This window comes from Doryrhamphus excisus, linkage group LG23 (assembly GCF_037039965.1).
Source record: "Doryrhamphus excisus strain RoL-2023G ecotype Guam linkage group LG23, RoL_Dexc_Guam_v1.1, whole genome shotgun sequence".
NCBI lineage: Eukaryota > Metazoa > Chordata > Actinopteri > Syngnathiformes > Syngnathidae > Doryrhamphus > Doryrhamphus excisus.
In genome coordinates, this window is record NC_136379.1 from 1,448,694 (window position 1) to 1,469,063 (window position 20,370).

General features: G+C 42.3%; 1 protein-coding gene across 4 annotated transcripts in view; it reads left to right on the forward strand.

Moving 5' to 3' along the window:
* The window catches only part of enox2 (ecto-NOX disulfide-thiol exchanger 2), a 220,225-nt gene that overhangs the window by 196,322 nt on the left and 3,533 nt on the right, over positions 1-20,370 (forward strand). For all 4 annotated transcript variants that reach the window (XM_078788495.1, XM_078788496.1, XM_058076578.2 and 1 more), the window contains 6 exons: positions 179-293; positions 6,139-6,326; positions 8,065-8,196; positions 14,742-14,801; positions 15,300-15,390; positions 16,962-17,047. In XM_078788495.1, the coding sequence (XP_078644621.1) occupies positions 179-293; positions 6,139-6,326; positions 8,065-8,196; positions 14,742-14,801; positions 15,300-15,390; positions 16,962-17,047 (672 nt within the window). The remainder of the gene's footprint in view (positions 1-178; positions 294-6,138; positions 6,327-8,064; positions 8,197-14,741; positions 14,802-15,299; positions 15,391-16,961; positions 17,048-20,370) is intronic.

Sequence of the window (20,370 nt, forward strand, 5' to 3'; positions counted from 1 at the left end):
GCATGTTTTTTTTTGTGCCAGAATAAAAACGGTGTCTGGAAGAGCGTCTTTGTCATCTTTACTCATCTGCTCTCTAGTTCCCTCGCAACGCCAGCAGCAGTGGAAAATCAAAGCTGGTGACTTGGACTTAAGTGATGGCTGTCTTGACCCGTCTCTCCTTTCTCCTTTTGTGTTCCAGGAGATCAGGAACATGCACAACGAGCAACTGATGGGCATCCGGCGCGAGGAGGAGATGGAAATGTCCGACGATGACATGGAGGAGGCCCCAGATAGCAAAGACTCTGAAGACTCAGGTACGCATGCTGCCTTCAACGGTGCCTACTATAAAAAGTTAGTAAATTAGAGCTCTGGTCAAACTGCCAACATGAATGAGATTTCAAACATTGGATATCTGATTATCGGCCGATATTAGCATGTAAATGAGACACCGTAGAAATATCGCTGACAATGATATCAGCACACAAGTGATGCAGCAACAAGCTTGCTGACTCAGGTTTTGGCGTGGGATCAAATTTGCATTGACTGTAAAGCACTTCTTCTCTAATAGGAAGAATCACACGGGAGTGATTAGTGGAGACGTGCTGTATGGGGGCTGGAGTTTCATACTTTGACTTTGCTTTCTTCTTATACTGATGTTTGTGCTGTATAGAAATGTGCAGCTTTCCAAATGGCACATATAGACAAACAACCATTCACACTCACATTCATACCTATGGACAATTTGGAGTGGCTAATTAACCTAGCATGTTTTTGGAATGTGGGAGGAAACCGGAGTACCCGGAGAAAACCCACGCATGCACGGGGAGAACATGCAAACTCCACACAGAGATGGCCGAGGGTGGAACTTGCTGTGAGGTCTACACGCTAACCACTCGATCACCGTGCAGCCTTGTTCCATTCATTCATTCATTCATTCATTTTCTCCCGCTTTTTCCTCACGAGGGTCGCGGGGGTGCTGGAGCCTATCCCAGCTGTTTTCGGGGGAGAGGCGGGGTCCACCCTGGACTGGTGGCCAGCCAGTCACAGGGCACATATAGACAAACAACCATTCACACTCACATTCATACCTATGGACAATTTGGAGCCGCCAATTAACCTAGCATGTTTTTGGAATGTGGGTGATGATGCAACTGCACAATAGAGGAGATCATGTTTGGTGCACGTTTCATTCATTCATTCATTTTCTACTGCTTATGCTCACGGGGGTCACGGGGGTGCTGGAGCCTATCCCAGCTGTCTTGGGGCAAGAGGCGGGGTACACCCTGGACTGGTGGCCAGCCAATGACAGGGCACATATAGACAAACAACCATTCACACTCACATTCATACCTATGGACAATTTGGAGTGGCCAATTAACCTAGCATGTTTTTGGAATGTGGGAGGTAACCGGAATACCTGGAGAAAACCACGCATGCAAACTCTACACAGAGGTGGCCGAGGGTGGAATTGAACGCTTGTCTCCTATCTGTGAGGTCTGCGCGCTAACCACTTGACCACCGTGCAGTCTTGTTCCATTCAATTAAATGTAATATTTTTGCTATTGCAATATTTACAACCACGTTTTTGTTGAAAATTGCCCCCCAAAACCGTTGCTCCTGATGCTACATTTCAATTTTCCTTCAGTTTTCCTACCGTGGGATTATGCAGTCACGAAAAGATCATATTTTTGGGTAAAAACGGAACACCTTCCGACTGCAACTTCTCATGCTTGCAGAGCACACGCTGAGAGTGTGTTGAAACGTGCACGTGAAGCTGTCCAAAGCTGTTGTCAAGTCATGGCAATCGAACACGGTGGCTTTTCCTGTTTGCTGAAGCAACAAAAATGAACAGCGCCGCTAATCTGCAGTGTTTAAGTCTCAACCACACACACAGACACAGGCTCCTCTTATGGTGTAATGGGCTCAGTATCTCCTGTTAGCTAATACGACAGCTTTGCTAATCGCAACCGAGACGTATGCGTCCCTTCTCGGTAATAAGCACCGCTGAAAAAGGCTTGTCATCACCAGGAGACGGCAGCTGCTAATATGCCAATTCCTGCTATAGGTAGTACCTGTTATATCGCTCACCCTGGCTGACCTTTAAACAACGTATCTGCGGTTACATGGCCGCAAACTCAGCTTTAATCAACAACATAGAAATGATGATCATGATTCAGGGTCTCTTTAGGAGCCAATCGATGACCTGCGTCAGACTCCACCACAGCGGTAGGAAAAGGCTGTTTGTGTGCGCATGTAGCATGAACCCCATCACGGATGGCCTGCAGGTCGATAACGGCACCCGCTAAATGAACGAACGGAGGGAATCGCTCTGAATCCGACCAAGCGTTTGACACCTCCTCACACCGCTTTGATGGACCTAAGATCAATACTACCCGCATCAAATGTGCGTCCATGAACAGTCTTTCCTCACGCAACACTCATGAATACGGCGGTCTTATCTCCGATGTCTACTCCGCGTATTGTACATTCCCGAGGAGCTCATCCTGTTCCCCCATCCCCATCCCAATGCTGATAATACCGGACATCCCCGGAGGTGAGAATACAATAACTCGTCCTCAGGCTGCGCTCGATAGGTCGGGTTATATGTCCAGAAGAGATCTGGCGGACAAAACGCTCTGGGATTATCGCCATCCTTTTACCGGCCGTAATCTGTTTTTGATCACGACTGACTTGCGGGGAATATTGAATTAACGGCCATCCGGGATCGGCTCCAGCTTGCCGTGACCGCTCGTGATTAGTGATTTCGCAGTGGAGTTGACACATGGATGGATTTTGCATTGCCACTGTTTGAACCGTCCTATCGATGTTCAGTGGCTGAGACGGTCTGCAGCAGACGTCATCGCCTAAATTGCATAATTGGCCGTGATGCATTTGCTTGTAATTGTAATGTATGCTGTAGAAGAGAGGAATAATGCTGTGGGGGACAAAATGTGATTGAAGAACAGTTTAGAGCAGGGGTGGGCAAACTTTTTGACTCGCGGGCCGCATTGATATGACAAAATTTACGGGGGGGGGGGGCAGACTATATATTTTACACGTAACAGTCTACCTGGTATTATTGTATCTGTAAAATTATTATTTATTATTTTATATTTATATTTAAATATTTTAAAAATAATTAAATATTATAATAATTACAATAAAATTAAAATAATAATTATTATATTATTATTATGTAAAATATGCAAATATAACAATAATATTATATATAATTAATATAATAATTAGCATTAATATAATAATTATAATAATCATAATAGTTCTAATAATAATTATAATAATCTAATAATAATAATTATTATTATTATTATTATGTGCTTGTGTCCCTTTTTTCAGGAGCACTTTGTAAACAACAGACCATGTCAAAAAACAAAATTGATAAAACCATCAAAAGGTTGGCTCAGGCCATGATGCCAGGTTGTATGTTGAGTTTAAATGAAATACTTTGGAAAGATTGGGCGGGCCGTATTCAAACACTTGGCGGGCCGGATGTGGCCCCCGGGCCGTAGTTTGCCCGCCCCTGGTTTAGAACTTCAAATGAACTTCCATCTGGAAGGGCCCACAGAAACACCTGCTGCGCGTTGAGAAGAGCAATACGTGCTTTTAAGCCCACACGTATTAAGATTTTGCACTTTGTTTGGCTGTCCTTGAAAGCACCACAGTAATGAAACCTATGCTTGCTTTCTCTGATGCTGTCACATCTTTAGAATTTTACCAATTAGAAGACACACTGGGCTCCATGGTGTCCAAGTGGTTAGTGCACAGACCACACAGCTAGGAGGACCCGGGTTCGATCCCCCCCCTCGGGCATCTGGGTTCTATTACCATGAGTTTGCATGTTCTCCCCGTGCATGCGTGAGTTTTCTCCAGGTACTCCGGTTTCCTCCCATATTCCAAAAACATGCTAGGTTAATTAGCGACTCCAAATTGTCCATAGGTATGAATGTGAGTGTGAATGGTTGTTTGTCTATATGTGCCCTGTGATTGGCTGGCCACCAGTCCAGGGTGTACCCCGCCTCTCTAGCCCGAAGACAGCTGGGATAGGCTCCAGCATACCAGCGACCCTCGTGAGGATAAGGAGTAGAAAATGAACGAATGAAGATGGACTGCTGTTTTTTTTAACTTCAATCCCAGGAGGCACCTCAGTATCCAAAAGTCTAGATTTGTCGGCAGTCACTTTTGTAAAAATAATATCCAGAGGGAGTTCTTATTAAACATTAACCATAGCTTAGTTGGCAACACTGATCCCTCCTGCTACATGTTCTTATTCTCTGTTGTGTATGAGGTGTGGTAACAATGACACAGACAGTTCCATTAAATGTGTAGTGAACAGTCAAATACCTAGAATGATTTTTTTGCTATTTCAAAATGATCCCAACCTATAATTTGCAGTCTCCCGCTTACTCGAGTGTCACTTTCACTTTCGATAACAACCCATCTTGGCATCCTTAAAAATAAGAAACAACAACAAAACACTGAAGATACTTAAGTACTTCAGAAAAGAGTACCAATATTCCTCTACTCTGTATATTAGTTATTACAACCTGTCTTGGCAGTACACTGAATTAGTTGTTCAAATCCATAAACAGTGTGACTACTACACAGCACTCAAAGGATTCTCATCGCCCATCACTCGCCTTAAAGGTCACCCCCTCATTTTTGATTCACAGTTGATCTATTAATTCACACACCCGTGACTAAGAAGCGATTGTTTGATGGACGGGCGGGGGTGTTTCTTCTCCTGTCTCTCATCATGCTGGGTTTAATTTAAAGGCTTTTGATTACACCCTGGAAAAAGATGAGCTGTACCAGCAGACAATTACCAGGCAAACGCGTGTCCGTCCCAAAATGTCCTGATATGATTGTATGACTCTCACGTGCTTCATTTTTAATGTTGAGCTTTCAGGCTTTGAAAAACATTGGATGATAATGAGGAGTTAACGATAATGAGGCGTTGTGTGTTTCCCCTTTATTTAGTCTCTTGCTGCTGTTTGTTTATCCACTCCTGATCAACATTTTAAGACCAGTTGAAAAATTGCAAGAATTTAAATTTTTCACTGTTGGACTGTAAGGAGGTTCTAAGTAGAGCTTCAAAGTACCAAAAGAAAAAATGGGAGAGAGACAAAAAGTATTTCGGTAAGCAAGTAACCGTTCAACTGAAATAGGCTGTTCATCAGCTGATTTAAAAACGTGTGCCGTGCTTCATTTCCGAATATTGATTGAATCGATAGATGACCTTTTACAGGGGACCTATTACGCTTTTTTTTCCCATGTTTCTGACCTATAAATGTAGTTAGAATGTTGTATTCTCGTGTTAAACCATGCCAACGTTTCAGATAATAAGGTTTGCGCATTTGGAAGTGAGTCCGGAAAGAAGTTTGGGATGGTTCAAAATGCTCTGTTTCAGAAGGCGTGGTAAAAATGTACTTTTGTGATGTCACAGAAGGGCAGGTAAGTCAAGGGAATCAGCCATGAAATTAAAACAGACCATTTTCACAGGAACCACGAAATCCAGGAAATACAGCTGGAATAGGTGTAGATTCTGAAAGATCTAGAAAGCATTATGTGCTTTTTTGTGCTACTGTGTGTAGCTGCTCTATAGAAGTCCACAACACTCAATACAAAGAGCAGAGAAATGAGGATAATAGGCCCCTTTAATTGATGTTAGATGAATATATCTCGTCCTGAATGGAAACTTTGCTGAACACAGATTGATGTAGTTGGATCGCAGGAATATAAATCGATGCATAAATGGATTGTTAAACTCCTGCGTCTGATGGTTATTGGACTACACTGGGCACCAGTAACAACCTTCACTTGGGCCGAGGATTGGATCTCTAGATTGGACCACTAGATTTTGTTGTTCCACAACCCTAAGGATCTTCTAAGAAGTTCCAAATGACTTACTGCGTCCAAAGTAAAGTAAAGTTCTGAAACTCTAATTCGAACGTCAAGATCCAACAGTGCAAAATGTAAATTCAGTAAAAAGTTTGGATGGGGAGTATATAATGATAGCATGTATTCTAATGTGTCATTAAAAGTGTTTATTCACTACAGCTGCAATCTGCCGAAAAAGCCTTCAAATGTACCTTGCTTTAAAATGTGTGCGGCCTCTTGGCATTTCCTGTTATGGTCCAGGTGTGTTGCAAGCGGAGGCCCTGAAGGAGGAGAATGACTCGCTGCGCTGTCAGCTGGACGCCTACAGAAACGAGGTGGAGCTGCTGAAGCAGGAGCAGGGCAAGAACCAACCGATGAGGAGCGAGGAGGACAGCACGCACAGTCAGCAGCTCAGCTTCCTGCAACAAGCTCTGCAAGGCATGCAGAAGGTAAACAGGAAAAGTACTCCAAAAGCACTGGGAGGTCATAATATTAGGTACACCTGCGATAGCCACTGGGATAAAACACTGGATACAAAATAACAAAAGAACTGTATGACATGGGTTTGAATTTAAGGTTGCTAATTGGTAATGGTAATGGTTTTATTTCATTTGAACATGCATCGGATTACAATTGAATGCATCACATAATCAGTTCCCAGTTCCACATGTCTGAAAGGAGTAGGAAGAAGCAAAGCTTATTAAATCCTACCCCTCCATCTGGTACTTTTACAATCAATAACTGTTATATTTGTTCACTTCCTGCTTTCCTAATATGGTTTAAGGTTTTTATTTTATTTTTATTTTAATTCATTTAGATTTTTAAAATTAACACATTTTATCCAAGAGGAGACTGAGGGCAACCATGTTCAGACTTCGGTGCGTAAAACTACAGAGGAACCTTGGTTTGCATCATTAATGAATCTGTACGTTAACTGAATCCCATAAGAAATAATGCAAATCCAATGGATCCTTTGCAGATACTTAAAAACATGCCAATAATAATCACGAGATGTGGCAGTGAGCTTCACACCACCTTCGTGTTTTGCCATGAGTTATTTCTTGAATTTTTTTCTTACCTTTGTTATTATCTTTCTTTAGTAATGGTAATGGTTTTAACATGCATCATATTACAATTGAATGCATCACATAATCAGTTCACAGTTCCACATGTCTAAAAGGAGTAGGAAGAAGCAAAGCTTATTAAATCCTACCCCTCCATCAAGTTGTTTGTTTGTGTTTTTGTAATCACATAGCGAAGTATGAGGTGATATTCTTTGTAGCACTTTGAGATTTATGTAATGTAAATTGCAATGTAAATAAAATGTATTATTATTATTATTATTAATCCATTCCATAGTTTGATTCCACATACTGAAATGCTATGGCTAGCATAACGTAGTCCTAGCATAGAAGTGTTTCAAATGTACTTCTTCCCTGAGATCATATTTCTCTGAAAAATCCTTTCACTTTCATTATGATGTATAAACCTTAAAGTAACGGGTATGTTTTTGTTGTTGCTTTTTTTAAATAGGTCTTCGAAAAGCACATCTGCGTGAATATTATGTCTGTTTTTCATCTGGCTATCATCACCGGTCCTCATGCTGAAAAAGAAGAGAATCCATTCATGTCCCGCTGTTCATGTCTGCTTGCAGAGTAATTACCTTTTATACTGAAGGCCTGAATTGATTCAATCAATTGGATGGCTATAAATTGGGCGCGTCTCCTCGCCGGGGCGTCCACGTGTTGCGATCAAGCATGCCCATCTCGCTCCAACCCCTCCCTCCTTGTGAATTAGCGAGCTCCCGTTGCACAAAAGCACTCAAAGACCCCCTGCATCTCTCGCCAAAACATCTCGTCAACGGGATTGGCGCCGCGGGAGGCCCACCTTTTTCATCTGCCTACGGCGGGTAACTTCAGAGGGCGAGCGCGCGATAAGAATATTTGTCAGCGATAAAGGAGGAATCCCAAATGACATTTCATTGTGTCGTTTTGTACGCCTTGGTTGTTTGCAATCAAACACTTGCACTTATTGCTCTTCTTTCAACAGGCTGAAAAAGATGCTTGTTTTCCTCACCTTTTGATGCAATTCACTTTCAGATGTTGAATATCATCCATACAAAAGATTGTCGGCGGGTTGTCGCGCCGCGTGATTACTGATGTCACCGTCTGTTTGTTTGTGATGCAGCAACTCCTGAAGATGAGGGAGGAATTAAAACAACGAGAGGCCGAGCTGGACAAGAGTCTGGAGGACAAGCAGCAGCTCAAGCATCAGGTCCAGAACCTCAAGGAAGGACTGCAAAACCTGCAGAAGACCCAGGTGACACACACACACGAAGTATAAATAAACAAAAAAGGACAGCGCAAGCTACTTAAGTCTCACAAAAATAGCTCCCTCATTTGAATAGATTCATCCAAGATGTGCCAAATATGGCTGATTGCTTACATTTGCAGCACACTCACTTTGTGTTCTAATGTTCTAGTTTCCCTCCCAATGAGCTCCGCTACTGCTTTTTTTTTAAGGTGCAGTATAATAGACTGTAATTGCCCTATACTTTGCTATTAAATGAGCCAAGTCATTGGCCTACATCCATCTTTTCAAGTCTGTTGCGCATGTAACCAAGCTATTGCTGTATAGTGACTAATAGTGTGTAATGACACCCAGGGGGCGCTGTTTAGCTGTTTTTATAATTTCATCAGTCATTTTCATTCATTCATTCATTTTCTACATGCAAGAACATGCAAACTCCACACAGAGATGGCCGAGGGTGGAATTGAACCCTGGTCTCCTAGCTGTGAGGTCTGTGCGGTAACCACTTGACCGCCGTGCCGCCCTAATCGGTCATCTTTTGCTTCTTAATTTCAAAACATATACATCAACATTGTATTGGCATTAGTCCAACTTAACATGGAAGTCGCCATTGACGCAGCAACATGGCCTCTTTTCATCATTCATTCATTTTCTACCGCTTATCCTCACGAAGGTCGCGGGGTTGCTGGAGCCTATCCCAGCTGTCTTGGACTGGTGGCCAGCCAATCACAGGGCACATATAGACAAACAACCATTCACACTCACATTCATACCTATGGACAATTTGGAGTGGCCAATTAACCTAGCATGTTTTTGGAATGTGGGAGGAAACCGGAGTACCCGTTGAAAACCCACACATGCACGGGCGCCGTGCAGCCATCTTTTCATCACTTCGGCATCAAACATAAAATTTTATTGCTGTTTAATCTTTTCAGAAATATGTATCATACTTACTGAGATGTTATATAATACGTATAGCAGATAAAATGTATGATTTAGAGATGTCAACTATCATAGTAAAGCCAGTACTATTTTCCCATATGGAAAATGACAATTATTAAAATGATTGTATTTTCAGGAACATTGTCATACATACCTGCTTTGACGTTGCTCAAGACCAACCGCTACTCTAAAACACAACTGCAGACGTTGTTTAGTAGCTTCACTAAAAACCTAAAAACCATATCAAACCGCAAGTTTGATATGGATGCTGTATGGTATCATGTACCCAGAAAAAATTATTACGTTTGATTCATGTTCATGTTAAAGGTTAAATAACTGTTAATAGTTATCCTCCCTATCCGTGTGGAAGTGGTAAGTTTTTGGCTATTTAAGTTGAAAGGAAATAACTTGAAGGCTACCGTTTAGGTCGCTAGCTCTCTAGTTTGCGAGTTAGCATGCGTCTCAAGACCCTGCAGTTGCGCAATATGTTGTAAATAAAAAGAGTATAAATGTGACTATAGTCGTGTTTTGTCATGTCTACAGGGCTCTAATAATGCTTTGTTCATTTTAATCTGAAAAAAATCATTTGTCTACCCACCAACTATATGTGCTTTCTTAACTTTTTATTATTATTATTATATTTATTTATTACTGATTGATTGATTTTCTTTATTCTTGATTTGTTTATTTATTTTTCATCTTATTTTGTGTAGAAAAATAAAAAGTAAGATATTTGAGAACAGTGGAATGTTTTATCAGAGCTTTTCTTGTAGAAAATCAGAACCAAAGCAAAGTTTATTAATATTTCCGTTATTAATAAATGCGTTTTTTTTTTTTTTGTTTGTTTGTTTTGGAAAGCCTGATGCGGCCCAGTCTCAGCCAGACCCGAGCTCCAGTGGCCCCCAAGTAAATTGAGTTTGAGACCCCTGAGACTCCTTTAAAACATTTCCTAGATCCAGACAGTGATCAGGATCACGCCCAAAATTGTATCAGTTCTTCCATATCCCAATTCCGACACTTGAAAATTGAATCCAAATCCAATCAGGAAAGGCCCTTCCAAACACAATGTAACTATTAGTCTAACTTAACATACTGCAGCTATTGTTGTGTCATGTATCACACTTACACATACATTACGGTTAGCAGAGGAAATTAACATTTTAAAGCTGTATTGTCAAAGAGCTACAACAAAATAAAATGGACAAAACAATACGACAATAAGTGAAAATAACAGGAAAGGGTCTTGTTATTGGAGACCCCCGACCTGAAGGTGTTTTGATGTTTTCCTGAATGTCAGATTTGATTATTTTTCCATCCTAATTGAGTGGAATGCAGCAAACAACAACATCATTAGCTATGCCGCTAAACTCGGGTTGGCTGTCATCAGTCCTGCTCTGTCACGGGATCACCTTTTGTTACTGACGCCGCCGCCATTGAGACGTGTTTCCCATCTAAACCGCCACGATATCGATCTAGGGAGCCGAGTCTGTTGCTCGATTTGGTGTTGCTGCTGCTGGCTCATATTCCCAACCCCCCGCCCCCCCCCCCCACTGCTAATGTCCATGAGAGGAATGGCTTCCATTAAAGGAAGGCTGGGAGATATTACAGACAACACTTGGATCCGGTGGATTTTGAGCAGGTCTCCTTCTTTTTCGATCAAGCCCATTGACAGGTTTGCCAATACCGTGTTGCCTGTGATGCGTTTTTATAATAAATGCACCCCCCACCGTGAAATATGCTAATTAAATTCCTGTGTAGGGGGCAAACATGAATCGTGAGAGGCAGCCTCATTAAAGTCAGACAGAAAAATCCATTTCTGTGCACACGCTTCCCTGAAGATTAGCGCCACTTGTTGAGTGATTTGTCATGTCGAGGAGATCTTTTCCAGCAATCGACACCCCCCCCCCCCCCCCCCCTCACTGTTCCCGACAACAGCCTGCTGTTATTACACATTATCAGGGGGGAGGAGGTTGATACTGAGGCTCCTTATGAAGTATCGTTCTTACCAAATATATATCAGATCATAAGTATTGATATGCTATGCAAGTGTTCTGCAACAGCAGTTCGGTGAATCCCGTTCGTAAGTCTGTTGTACTGCAATTGGATTTGTTCCATTCAGAGACGAAGAGGTTTTGTATTGATCGGCCATGTTTGTTTGTGCCTGCTTAACTGCCCAAAACAACTTCAGTGCAGCTTTGTAGCTAAGGAATAACTCTTCAACCTGATTTGGATGCTGGTTTTTGAGTCTAATCTATCCACTAAACCAGGTCCAACTTTGTGTATGCACGATGCGAGTAGTGCATGTGTGGAGACTGATGCTCTTTTTGCTACCTTTGCTGAGAATCTTCAAGCTACGTTTGTTAAAGTGGACCTATCATGCTTATTTCTCTGCCCTTTGTATTGAGTTGCAGATTCCTATAGAGCAGCTAAACACAATAACCAGCATGGAAATCTTTAGAGATCTTCCAGAACCTGTACCTATTCATGCTGTATTTCTTGGATTCCGTGCCTGCCGCAAAAATGGTCTGTTTTCATTTATTTCACCCACGGCCCGTCTCCAGGCACGCCCACTCCACTGTGGTTGGTCAAACTACCATTTTGGTTGGTGCATTACAAGGTTGCTGCGTTAGTGTACATTTACAGTGGACATTTACAGCGAATACACATTACGCCCATAATTCATATTGTCAATCAGAATTTGATGCAAGTACTGTGGTACCTTGTTTTTGTACGCCACATTTTTCATATGTAAAATAATAATAATACATTTTATTTTCTAAAAACTAAAGTCACTTTATATGCAGTAAAGTAAAAGAATACAGGACATGTAGATTTAAAGTGAGAACAACTAAGCAAAAAATGGTACGCCCCAGGTACGGTGTTAGCCATTGAGGGCGGGGACGGGAGGTTGGTGAAGGGGACGGTTTGGGGAGTGAAGGTGGAGGAGGTCAGTGAGGTAAGGGGCGGAGCGAGGTCATGTAATGCTTTGCAAGTAAGTAGCAGGATTTTAAACTTGGGTAATTGGACAGGAAGCCAGTGGCGGTTTTGGAGGACAGGAGTGATGTGGTCTCAAGTGAAGGGGCAGAAGAGTTGTGAAGTACTGAAGGTTATTCAGGGTTTTACTTGGAGGTCTGTAGAAAATGCCGTTGCAGTAATGAAGTCTGGTGGTGATGAAAGCGTGAATGGGGGTTTCTGCAGTAGAAAGGGAGAAGGAAGGGCGAAGTGGGACGATGTTTTTTAGATGAGAAAAGGCAGCTCGTGTTATCTGGCTGATGTGGTGTTCAAAGGAGAGGGTGCTGTCAAGGAAAAGGCCAAGATTTCAGACTTGAGGTGAAGGATTAAGGGCGGTATCGTCGATGAGAAGGGAAACGTTATTGGCTGTATTGGTGAGGGATTTTGGACCAATTATGATGATATCGGATTTGTCACAGTTTAATTGGAGAAAGTTAAGCTGCATCCATGATTTTATTTCCGAGAGACAGGAGGTGTGTTGGATTTGGTGGAACTGAAATCCATGACGGCGGATGATGCTACCAAGCAAACACAGCATGAAGAGGAGGGGGCCACGCACCTGTCCCCGGGGAACACCTTGGTTGATGTGTGTGAATTGATGAGTCCGTGAGGTATGACTGAATCCAGATGAGTGTTCCAGTGATGCTGAGCGTGGATGAGAAGCGAGAGAGGAGGATGCTGTGACTGATGGTGTCCAAGGCTGCAGTGAGGTCTAAGAGAATAAGGATGGTGAGGAGGTCAGAGTCTGAGGCAATGATAAGGTTGTTTGTGATTTGGAGAAGGGCTGTTTCTGTACTGGAGTGTGAGCGAAACGGTTCAACTGGATTCTTTGAATTGAGATGGATGTTTATCTGGCTCGGACCTGGATTTTGGAGAGGAATGGGAGGTTGAACAACAGGTTCCTTCAGAATGTGGGCGATGGCAGCTAGTTTCAGTGAAGGAGGGACAGAAAAAGTGGTGAGGACGATATTTACCATTGATGTGATGAGGAGGGAAATGGTGGATTTGATGAGGCGGGACCAGATCGAGTACGCAGATTGAGTTGTTTGTGCCTTTTAAGGTGGATGAAATGATGGCATTTTGGGCCGCATGGTGGTCGAGTGTTTAGCGTGCAAGCCTCACAGCTAGGAGACCCGAGTTCAATTCCACCCTCGGCCATGTCTGTGTGGAGTTTGCATGTTCTCCCCGTGCATGCGTGGGTTTTCTCCGGTTTCCTCCCACATTCCAAAAACATGCTAGGTTAATTAGCCACTCCAAATTGTCCATAGGTATGAATATGAGTGTGAATGGTTGTTTGTTTATATGTGCCCTAAGATTGGCTGGCGACCAGTCCAGGGTGTACCCCGCCTCACGCCCAAAGACAGCTGGGATAGGCTCCAGCACCCCTTGCAACCCTCATGAGGAAAAAAACTATGAATGAATGGCTGCAAAATATAGTTATGTGATGTTTCTTCCGGGAAAATTGATTCTTTTTTTTTTTACGATTGGTGAAAAGTAGTCAAAAAAATCTTTGAATGTTTCTCCTCTCTTACGATAACTCCAAATCAGTTATTTTTGCCCGAGCTGAGCTTGAGTAGGTGTGTTTTTTTTTCCCCTCAAGCTGCTCCACCACATGCATGACTTGAGTTTTTACACCCATTGTCTTTCCTGATGCAACCCTCGTGTTTATGCAGGCTTGGGACCAATACATGAGACCCCCAGTGGCTTTTAAAAGGCAGCAGCGTATACTACTAAAATGTACACCTAAACGAAAACCTAGCTTATCTATAATTAAAAGAAGACGAGCAGTGTCAACACCGGTTTATTACTGTCACCCCTAATAAACTGCAAGGCTTACTTTATAACTAATTTTACAACACGGAAAATGCTACCAAATGAAATCCTTATTGGAACACCTCAGTGCATTTACTCTTTGCTAAAGCAGGCAGGCCGCACTCCCAATATGGGAAAAAACATTCATTCATTGTCTACCACTTATCCTCACGAGGGTCACTGGGGTGCTGGAGCCTATCCCAGCTGGTGAGAGGCGGGTTACACCCTGGACTGGTCGCCAGCCAATCACAGGGCACATATAGACAAACAACCATTCACACTCACATTCATACCTATGGACAATTTGGAGTTGCCAATTAACCTAGCATGTTTTTGGAATGTGGGAGGAAACCGGAGTACCCGTAGAAAACCCACGCATGCACGGGGAGAACATGCAAACTCCACACAGAGATGGCCGAGGGATTGTGAAGTCTGTGCGCTAACCACTGGACCACCGTGCAGCCACATTCGACATTAATAATGAAATAAAATACATAATACATTGCCGTCATGTGGACATACAAACTATAAGTAATACTAAAGAATACAGCAGAATACTTCATTTCTAACAAAACGAATCGTTGGAAACGTTTAAATGGTTGTTCTTCTATATGTGCCATGAGACTGGCAACCAGTCGAGAGTGTACATAACTCTCTCCCGGTGTCAGTATCCCTGGTGGTGCCCTGATGTGTATTAGTTATTTGTTGACATTATATCCACTGGCATCCCAGTGCAAGCCATTGTCTTTCACATTATGCTGTGTTCACATGTTTCTAATGTGTTTCAGCTGGAGCGATCCAAGCAAGATGATCGAGTCGGCGGCGAGGAGGCTGCTAATCAAACCAATGTAAGTGTGGGAAAAAGGTTGACCACCCCCATTCTTCCTCCTGCCTGAAATGACATGTTGTTATAGCAGCCACCGCCGTGCATCTGTCACCAAAATAATCAGCCTGGACCAAAACTGGGCCAAAATACCGACCGGTGCTGCTCGCAGACACGGCTTGTCACCAGAGCCTATAGGACGTATAATATTATACATTCTTTCACCTGTTTCTTTTTTTTTTCCTCTGCCACCTGTCACAGATAGGAAATATGCAGTTTGATCACCATCTTTACAAGTATAGTGGTGTGTGTGTGTGTGTGTGCGCACATTTCATCACACCATCAGCAGAGTAGCTCCAGGCGAAGTACCCTCCTCGCCTCATTATCCTCATCCTCATTGTTGCCTCCACGTATGAAAATGTGCCACCACCGCTGCTCCCTCCACTTTATTCCATGTTTTGATTGCCTCCTTGTCGTGCTCCGTACCTATTGAAGCAATAGTAAGGTGTATGTGTGTTTATAGGAGATGGTGTCCTGCAGTCAGGAGAGGGAAGGACCAATCCAAAAGAAGCAGACAAGTCCGGTCCACTCAGAGAGAGAAGCGCTCCTCGTCGGTAAGACCTAACTAGTCGATGTTGTCATGACGTTCCCTAAGTGGAATCTCCAAAAGTGGTGCAATTCGGGGTTCAATTTACATTTTCTGGAAAAGTACACCAAACATGATGGAAATGTGTGACAATAACCATAGAACAGGGGTGGGCAAACTACGGCCCGGGGGCCAAATGCGGCCCGCCAGTTATTTTATTAGTAGTATTAGTTAGTATTTCAACTTTTAATATGTCTTATTCAGTTAAAAAAATGTAAAGTTACATTTTGTAGTTTAAGGGAAATGAGGACATATAGCTGATAGTATGACACTTTTACAAATAAAATTAGACTAATAATTCAAGGCGGACTGTTAGAATTATGAGCGTAAAATAGTGTGTGTGTGTGTGTTAAATATAGGCTCTGGCCCCCCGCACAATTTTGTTAACTCAACGCGGCCCACGAGTCAAAAGGTTTGCCCACCCCTGCCATAGAACCATAATTTGGCGCTCATGTGATACTTGGATGTCACTTGGATCCAACCTGTTTATGTGTACTTTATTTACCTTTTAGCATGACAATGACACCCAGCATGCAGGGTCAAGCTATCGCTTCTACTCCCGAACCACTGGACACGAGAGGGTGGAAATTTGGCAAAACATGGACCTTGACTGTACTGTCTTTGCTATTATTTTTTATTAATAAATACACCATATGGTGGCACTTATTAAACCGTAAAGTTTCATGTTGGATGGATGTGAAATTTCTCAGATCAAAACACCCAGTGGAAATTTGATCTGTTGAAAAACATGGTTGCCATCAAGGAAGGTACCTTTGCAGGATTTAGGTACTTCTTGGCCGTACGTGTGTGTATGTATTGCAATTCCAAAAAGGATGCAATATGAAGTTAAGGTTTGTCATGCTGATAGACTCCTATAGAAAACGATTGCAGTGCTTTTTTATAAGGTTAAATACTAGCTATTTTTAAAGATGACTTTCTACAGCCACTTTAGAATGTGGTTGAAAAGCTTTTAAAAAATATCTCTGAAGTACTCGAGTGACCTTGCAGCATAATTACAGACAGCAGATGCAGATTTGTAGATGGAATTTATATAAGTCTTAAAATGAGGATTAACAGATAGCATATTGCTTCTATTTCTAATCGTTTTCCCTCCATTTATCTTGAAATGAGTTATTTAATGCACCCAGGCTGCGCTGTGTCTTCACTTGCTATTGGCTGACTGGCTGCAGGGTGACAGAAAGCGTTTTGGTGGACACGTTACATCTTGCTTTTTCAACAAACGTCCACAGTATGTCTCCTGATGCTCATAGGTGGACGGTATATAAGCAGAGAATGCTTGTATGATCATTCCCATAGCCCCCCCCCCGTTAGCAGCCAGCAGATGGTTAGGCTCAGTCAGGGGAGAGGTTGTCTTTGACGAGGCCTTGGCGACAAAGCCGTCGTTAAACATTCACTCTAATCCCATCTTCAGTGAGAGAGTAGGTGGTGGACACGCTGGTGCCACAAACCTCCTATAGATATCTACACATACTGTACTGCAGCTCTCACATAATGTGTGACGTTTTCTTTATTCCTCAGGGATCATCTCCACGTTCCTGCACGTGCACCCCTTTGGAGCCAGCATTGAGTACATCTGCTCTTATCTGCAGCGCTTGGACACCAAGGTACATGCAGCACACATAACACGAGAGTTAATATGAGCTAGCTAACAACGGACTCCATGGGAAATCTATATTTTGACACTAAAGCGCCAACGGTGTTCCTTTTGCATAACTGACTTGTATATTAATCAAGCGACAGCGATATTGTTATTGTAGCAGCTTACCTGAAAAACAATATTTACCAGGCAGGCTAACACGACGCCTGAGTAGCCGCTTGTTTTAGCGTCATTCACAGTCAGATGAGTGGATACCTCCGCTGTCAATTTCGCTACAAAGACCCAATAAGATGCTCGTTTGCCTTCAGCATTTTTTACCTGAGGACTGGAGCACACGTCTTGTGCTGGAAGACACGGCCATGCCAAGGAGAGCGGACATCGTAAGAGTTGTCGCTGTGTCTATGACGCTCTTGTTGATGGAACTAGGAAAGAAGTTTAGGTAGTATTTGAAATCATCAAAATACGGTACTGCAACTATTTCATGTTATCATCACCGCGATGGCTACACAGCGGTCGAGCGGTTATCGCTCACAGCTAGGAGACCCGAGTTCAACTCCGGTTTCCTCCCACATTCCAAAAACATGCTAGGTTAATTGGCCACTCCAAATTATCCATTGGTATGAATGTGAGTGTGAATGGTTGTTTGTCTATATGAAGAGCTTGCAACCAAAAGGCGCTAAATCCATTTTGACTGATTTCGAGAAAATCAATGATTTTTAACTGCACACATATCAATCTATTTGGTCATCAAGTCTATATTGCAAATGAAAGAGCTATCAATATAGGTCATGAAAATGCATGCTATAAAAATCCTGCACACACCATGTATTTTATATATTTTTTTTAATTAATTTTTTTTTCGGATTTAGCGCCTTTTGGCTGAAATAAATTTGAAGTCACCTTTAACTTCTTCAATGGCATTGTTGTAAAAGAATGTAAGGTGCTTTAATGTGCTATGCTAATAAAATAATTACAACACAGAAGCCATTCTCAACATACAATACAAAATAATAATTATTAATTAAATTAATAAAAATGTTATTAAAAGCAGTGCTCATATTTGACTGCACCATGAAGGTGACAGTGACAAAAATCATCTCATTACAAACTCTTTACATTGTATGTTTTTTAGTACAAGTAAAATAATGTTTCTCATGAAAGTTGGAGGTGTCAAGGTAGAGACATGCCTTTTATGGCGTAAAAAAACTTCCATGGTACAGAATACTGTAAAAACACAATTTGTGTTCTCCTGAATTGCATAACATACTGTAACTATCATACGTGTACTTAATGTACACAAACAAAACAGGTTGTGCACTGATACTGGCTTTCTGTATGTGCAGTGCCAATTGTATTCTTCTCTCTGATTGGTCAGATTATCAATAGATGGGAAACTTGGGCCAATCAGAATAAAGAATAAAGAAAGGGATTTAGCGCCTTTTGGTTGAAATCTGAAATGGAAATAGCGCCTTTTGGTTGAAAGCATAAATTTCATATCTCTTTTTTATATTTTTTAAAATGATTTCAAGACCAAAATATGTGATTTGGATACACATGACAGAGATCTATTAAACTCATGAAAAACATGCAACTTAGTGAAAATTGGATTTAGCGCCTTTTGGTTGCAAGCTCTTCATATGTGCCCTGTGATTGGCTGGCCACCAGTCCAGGGTGTACCCCGCCTCTCGCCCGAAGACAGCTGGGATAGGCTCCAGCACCCCCGCGAAGGATGACTGTACAAAGACGTATTTCATTTCACTTTTGGTGGTGATCCGCTTGCATTGGCAGTGAGTAGCAGCGGATGGCGGTTTACTGTGAAGTGAAATAATGCCACCTGCGAGACTGGAGTGGCAGACAGCTTGTTATGCATGCTGATATAGCTTTTGTTTTGCATGTTGTTAGATTGTGCAGGTATGCCTAATGAGAGTATATCCAGTCATTAGGCTGTCTCAGACAGAAAATTAGAAGCAGCAGATAATTGTCCTGTTTCTATGCAAAGAGAAACTACTGCTGGTAACTATCCAAAAGGAATATTGATCCTTGAAAGAAAACATAGAGCCAATGCTGTTTTGTGAACTGTTCATTAGGATATGTCTTATAATTGCATCCAGCTTGTTTGTGCAACAAGTCGATGTTTAGTAATGTGCTTCAGCCTCACTAAAAAGTACAACTTCACAAACTTTCCCAGACACAATTTGTCTCCCTTTTTTTCCTAGCCTTAAATGCCATCCCTGTGTGTGTATGTCTGCGTGTCGATGCCCCCCGTCTGTCTGGTCGGCCCATTTCCCCCAATGCCGGAATCTATTAAAAGCACGTCCTTCATTGCGGCGCATCACAGACGTTCTCGCTTTCCACTCAGTCTGCCCAAAGTGTGGCTGTTTTATCTGCTCTCCAAGTGGCATTTAAGATATGTTATTATTGGAATGTGTGCCACTCACACCTTCAATTGTGACACCATGACCACACAAAGGATGCATGCCGGTCAACTCACTCAATCAAATCCCAGTTACAGTACAGTACCTCATTATTTTCTGGCCCAAAAAACAAGTCAAGTTTTTTTTGTAAGAAATTTTAAGGCATGATCACAGACAGCAGGCTTCACTAGAGGATCATAACACTAAACCGATCCAATCCTTTTGCTGCTCACAGCAGCTGAGGGCATATTTGCATGATAGTTAGTTACAGTGGGGCAAAAAAGTATTTAGTCAGCCACCAATTGTGCAAGTTCTCCCACTTAAAAAGATGAGAGAGGCCTGTAATTTTCATCATAGGTACGCTTCAACTATGAGAGACAAAATGAGAAAAAAAAATCCAGATAATCACATTGTTTGATTTTTAAAGAATTTATTTGCAAATCATGGTGGAAAATAAGTATTTGGTCACCTACAAACAAGCAAGATTTGTGGCTCTCACAGACCTGTAAGTTCTTCTTTAAGAAGCTCCTCTGTCCTCCACTCGTTACCTGTATTGATGGCACCTGTTTGAACTGGTTATCAGTATAAAAGACACCTGTCCACAACCTCAGACAGTCACACTCCAAACTCCACTATGGCCAAGACCAAAGAGCTGTCAAAGGACATCAGAAACAAAATTGTAGACCTGCACCAGGCTGGGAAGACTGAATCTGCAATAGTTAAGCAGCTTGGTGTGAAGAAATCAACTGTGGGAGCAATTGTGAGAAAATGGAAGACCTACAAGACCACCGATAATCTCCCTCGATCTGGGGCTCCACGCAAGATCTCACCCCGTGGGGTCAAAATGATAACAAGAACGGTGAGCAAAAATCCCAGAACCACACGGGGGGACCTAGTGAAAGACCTGCAGAGAGCT